At 40.6% G+C, this 6,121-nt stretch overlaps 1 protein-coding gene across 1 annotated transcript in view; it reads right to left on the minus strand.

Annotated features, from left to right (window-relative positions):
• The window catches only part of f9b (coagulation factor IXb), a 21,853-nt gene that overhangs the window by 3,885 nt on the left and 11,847 nt on the right, over nt 1–6,121 (minus strand). Inside the window, exon 2 of the mRNA XM_005727840.1 lies at nt 40–206. Coding sequence (XP_005727897.1) covers nt 40–206 — 167 coding nt within the window. The remainder of the gene's footprint in view (nt 1–39; nt 207–6,121) is intronic.

Here is a 6,121-nt window from a genome sequence, read left to right on the forward strand (position 1 = left end):
GAGAGAGAGAGAGAGAGAGAGAGAGAGAGAGAGACCTACAGTTTTCTCATCATCCTCAAACACCTCTCTGGCCTCCTCCATGCTGCAAATTTCTTCCATACATTCCCGCTCCAGGTTACCTTGTTTAAGTTCTTCAAAAGCAGTGTTATATCTGCGCTTACGATGCAGCACGGTGTGTGCCGTCTGCTGAGACACGAACACAGCTCCTGAAAGGGTAACAAAAGACAAAGAGTCCTCACTAAGTTTAGCATAATTATTCAGAACTATTGATAAAGGCTGCTTTCAGGGATATATATGTATATAAAACCTATATACATAATATAAAAGTACATCAAAGATGGACAGGTACCAGGACTGAAAGTGAAACCAGCGCGGAAGTGTCTTAAATCTGGCAGCAGGGTTTGTTGGAAGCAGGCTGAAATTCTGTACTTTTTCATTCAGATCAACAATGCACTCATCAAAACACCTTTATGGTGACCAAAAAGCTCAGCTTGAGGCTAAAAATGTACAACTTTGCTGTCCAGTGACCATCTTCCATGTACAGTCTATGATATTCCTCTGCAGTAATCATATTATTGGTGTTCTCACTTGTGTAGAGACTCTGCTATGGTCTCATCTTCATATATCTGGTGATCCCTTTGACACATGATGCTTTACCTTAATCATTTAATTGAGCCAAACAAAGAGCTGATACTTGCTACAGTTTTACATCCGCTTAGGATAATCCAGACTGGCTGCTACATGTACCTAACTCGGTGGTCCAGCTATCATCCCTGCCTTTCCAGCACAAGACGTCTTGCAAACAGCCACCAAACAAGCACCAAATTGTCTAAATGATATCAACTTAACATTTCAGATTTACACCCTAACCCTGTGGATGGACAAAAGCAAACTGGGTTATGATAAGGGCTGGCCTGAGTAATCCTCATGAATGGTTAAAAATATTTACACCGACAGCCTAAGCACTTAGGAATCTTTACAGATCCAAGTGAATAAGAACTTTAAGAATCGAGGTTATTCAGTGATCACCTGCTTAGCCACCAACCTTTTCCTATATTTTGTGCAGCTCTAAACTTTGCTGAACTCATTTTCCTGCCACCTGGGTCAATACCTGCTCTGCTGCTTTTTACCTGTGTTTTCTTCTGTGATCTCAGCACCCACTCCATACATGTCCAGCAAAAAACCAGCAAAGCAAACCAGTGCACACACTCTGGCCATCTTGTCGTTGTCAGTTGTCTGTCTGACTTTGACACTAAACTCAAAGCCTTATCCAGCGCTCCAAAGTACAGCAGCACAGTGTTTGCTCACCGGTATGTCTGCAGTGCATGTGTGTGTAACTGTGGGTGTTTGTTTTTTCAGATTTGTGTGTGTGTGTGTGTGTGTGCGTGCGAAGTATGTTTAAGGGAAGGATGTGGAGAAAAACTTCATGTGTGCGTGGAAGAAAAGAGAGGTGTCCCATAAAAGAATAAAAGAAGGTGCTTTTTTTCTACACGTCAGGCTGAAATTGAGCAACATCAGATATTGACTGCTGATGGGACAGTTTGGACATTAGCGTGTGTACGTGTGTGTGTGTGCACGCGTGTGTGTGAACATTACCAGCTGTTGTTTATCATGATGAGTCTTTTCCGATAAGCAGCTTTTGCAAGGCTTACGTGAGGTTTCAGATGAGTTGAGTGCACTCACACAGGCACATTTACGAAAACACACACCCACAAGTTTGTACTTCTCCATTTCTGGGTAAGTTTGTAATGACGGCTCAGGTCATTGAGCTAGTGTCCTTGATCAAGTGACCGAACCCAAAGTTGATCCCAAAGGCAAGTAAGAACCTTGCATATCAGCTCTGCCACCTCTGGCACATAAACAGGAATTTGAGACTTACTGTAAAGCATTTTTAGAACTGATGCCACCATGCTAGACAGTTAGTACAGTGTTCTTAGGTTTGAAAGCCTCACATTTATGCCTCCAAACATACCTCTTGTCATTGTGAGCAGATCAATCTTTGTCTAAAACTTTTCAACAGAATTTCATCTCATCCAAAGATGAAAGTTCTTTTAGACCTTGGCGAAGTTAAAAGGCCGTCTCAGGTTAAAAGACACTGTAGAACCTTCAGCACCAGTTATTAAACTATTGAGAAATGATTTTATGTTTGGATTACAGAAAATCCAAAATGAATTCAAACTTGTGGATCCAATTCTTGTTTCTTAAAGTCATTAAAGATTTCCACCTTAGGGGAAAAAAAGTATTAATTAAACCACCAAAATTACAAAATTACCAAAAAAGTTGAATATATTAGGAAATAAAAAACAAAAAACAAAACTCATGCTTAAAATGTTTGTCTGTCTGGAGGATCCAGTAGTTGAGGGTGGATAAAGTCACCAACTTTGTTGTATAAGATATTCTTGTACAACTGACGCCACCAAATCAGGTTTTCTGAATATTGGATTTATTTCTATTTCTGCTCTCTAATGTTTTAATCCATTAGTCCATAAATTTGCGGTGACTGGGGCTCCTGTTCAGAGTTCACTTTAAATCTGAAGAGTAAATGTCCTCGATTTATAAAAATGCTCACTGAAATCTTTTTTTTCTGTGTGTGTATACTCACATGCACACACACCGGGAGCATTTTCACAGCTGGCAGTTGAACCTTCCACTCTAATGTTTGTTAATAGTCCTTTTGTATGGAAACCAATATGTGTGTATATATTTATGTAATATTTTTGTCTTGTATACTCAAGACCGTAGCTCTGGTGGAGGAGCAGGTCACCCACTAACACCAACATTTGATTAGCAATTATAAATGGCCTGTATTTGTAAAGCACTTTTCTAGTCCCTAAGGACCCCAAAGCGCTTTACACAACCTGTCATCCACCCATTCACACACACATTCACACACTGGTGATGGCAAGCTACATTGTAGCCACAGCCACCCTGGGGCGCACTGACAGAGGCGAGGCGATTATAATTTAACTGCATGCTTTTATCAACAACTAACTGACAGGGATAACAATAGCAACATAATTGAATTACTTAAATGCAGTTACCTGCATGTAATATTACAAATGTAAGCAGGGAAGTCACCTGAAAGCCATTCAGATACAAGAAAAGGAAGAAACATCAACAGAAACTCATCAGTTGATGCTGAAACTCGCACACTGAAGTAAATAATGTCAGATCTGTACTAAGTGTTGAAGGCTGTTTTATTAGAACGTGAGCTACGCAGGGTTTGACTGGTGATAAATCACTGTGACTGACAGCTAGGTCAGCTGACCTTGAGCCAGCAGCTCCTTAGCAACAGCGCCCGTGTGGTCATTTATTGGCTGACGATGGCTTAGATGGAGCGAGCAGGGGGTTGCAGCCCTCTTTTTATGGCAACTTATGTAAGCCTTTAAATTCATCTCACTCGCAAATTAGATATTAGAGCGTAAAATGGGAAGGGGGATTTCACAATTAGCAGGTTTGTAGCAATTATGATTAGATCGCTGCCTGCTGATTGGTGTCCTGGGAACAGATTTGATAGCTCTGAAGATGAGGAGGGTGGTACTGGTTTCAAGCTTTACAGATGACAGAGAGAAGTAAAAAAAAGAAAAAGTAAAAAAGTGGGTTGAAAGCAGGAAAATCCTATTACCACCAGTGTTTTTGATGGACTTTTATCTATTTAATATCAATGTTTGCTGTTAACAGAGCTGCTGAAATCTTGGTTTGATTTGTAGGACTCGATGCTCCAGATCTAGGCATGACATCGAGTCAATTACCTCCTCTATTCATGTCCCCATTTTCTCCAGTCAGTACAGAAGTGCCCCCTCTCATTCCCATTAAAATCATTCAGCTCGGTTGCCATTAGTGAGTCATGAGGTCATTGCTGTTCCCTCAACAACACTGAGTGGTGTGCAGCTGATCTCAGACACTCACACAGTGCGGAGGAATTATGACTGGCTGAATGAAAATATTTTGACTAATACACCTGCCCCTGGGTACAGTGTTTCCACTGTGGCCAGGTGTTTGCCCCACTTGAAAACATGCTGAAACTAATGACATAACCATGATCAGAGATGGTTAATCTAATCCCTAATGTGGCAACACTCACAAACAAGACAAGCAAACTCCCCTGTAATGGTTTCTGTGTTTAACTTGCGCTGCATTCAAACACACATGCACGTGTTACCTTTCTCTGTGTGTGAGATCTATATTTCTGGGCAGAGTGGGTTTGACTCCCCCCCGGAAATGAGAGTGGGTTTGACTCCTGGGAAAAGGAGCAGACTTATGTACCACTTTTTGTTCTAATAGAGCAGCTGGTCCCAGATCAGTAATCCTCCAGAAGGGGGATCTTACAGAGGGACAGCTGTGCTTTGGTCTGTTGGCTTAGAGTCAAAAAGCCACTATGACGATGTCACAGCTCCATAATACAAAGTCGTCATACAAGAGATGTAGTAGCAGCATTTTGAAGGGTCATGCAAGGACAAAAATCTTTAACAAAACGCAGTAACATCATTTCTCGTGGTGCAGGAAATTTCACTGAAGCAAATAATTCTATTCATGATATTCAGTGAATGCGGTGAGGTGAAGGTTTGGGAAGAAGCCGCTCCAAAGAGACACTCCTTGAATATACAGGCTTGAATCAGTGTGGCCTGAGGATGCATATTTTCTTTTTTCACGGGCTTTTCTTTTTTCTTTTAATCCATTCATTTTCTTTTGCTTATCCGATTTAAGGGCACAGGAGAGCTTCAGCCTATCCCAGGGCAAGAGACACAGTCCTTCCTGGATGAGTCGCCAATCAGTCGCAAGACTAACACAGACAACCGTGCTCATATTCACACCTATAGCCAATTTAGAGTCACAATCCAAAGACCTGAGGAAGCCAGAGTGCACTGAGAGAACCCATGCAGACACAAGGAGACCAACACAAACTCCACACAGAAACTCCCAGACTGGATTCAAACCAAGGACTTTTCTCCTATCAAGTGAAAGTGCTAATCACTGTGCCATTGTGCCTTTTTTCAAATCTCTAATATTTAATTTTCATGTTTTTTATTCCATTGTACCCCTTCTTTAAGGTTTAGGTATTGTTTTCCTTTATTAACTTCCCAAGAAGGTTAATGCTTGCATGCATATGTGTCATTCTGTCTGTAAACAGGGTAGCTCGAAAGAATTCTGATAAAACTAGGGGTGTGGCCTGGGATCGTCTTAACCATCCATTAAAATTTTACATACATCTACCAAGGTCTTCAATGTCAACTTGGTTGAAAATTGACAAAAACTCTTATAACAACACTTATAAGAAACTATGATTCTTACAAGTGTGGTCTGTTTTGTCAGCATATCGAATGCACCATATAATGTCCCATTTGACCTTTGAACTATCTTAAAGGTCTTTAGATTGATTTGAAGGTCCAAGTGATAATAATGCTATATAGAGCTATTTAAAAATATGTGTCTTAATGCTTGTTGCGCTCTCTGAGTGCTTCTTGTTCTCAAATGAATGTATCTTGCATACACTTGTAGAGTGTTGTTGTGATTGTTCTTACTGCTGTTTTCAATGTGAACCAGTTATTTTTCAGGTCAAGTTTACAGAGAAAATAAAATAGTTTCGACCATCATAATTGCTGGGCTTCTTGTCAGCCCTTTTGTTTTGCCTCTTCAGATTACAACTGAAGACATGAAGGGGGTGGAAGAGGAACTGCCACTGTCACAACACAAGATCAAACTGGTTAAACGTGTGATTCATTTTAGCCAATGAAGTCACGCATTTGCAACCTGTTAGTGAAAATCAGGAGACACATAGGTTGCCTTGAGCTCAGCTCTTTATTCTCACTTGCTATTACCCTCTGCCTGGGTCATTTCACAGTTTAAAAAGTCCTTTATAATGAATTCTTGACAATCTGCCACAGAAACAAGAAAAATCGAAGCTACTTCCAGCATCACACTCCTGTTGTGCCATATAAAAGCTTGATGTAGGTCATAGGTGTCAAACTCTGGCCCGTGGGCCAAATTTGGCCCGCGAAGCCATACCAAATTACTATTAGAGCTGGCCTACTGGTATTATACAGCTAATATATATATCATTTAGTATTAAGCTTTGCTTGTTCCATATTCAGTTTTTCAGCAAAACTTGTTTGAGTCCATA

Source organism: Pundamilia nyererei, unplaced genomic scaffold, assembly GCF_000239375.1.
Source record: "Pundamilia nyererei isolate P.nyererei 1_Seehausen unplaced genomic scaffold, PunNye1.0 scaffold00026, whole genome shotgun sequence".
NCBI classification, from domain to species: domain Eukaryota; kingdom Metazoa; phylum Chordata; class Actinopteri; order Cichliformes; family Cichlidae; genus Pundamilia; species Pundamilia nyererei.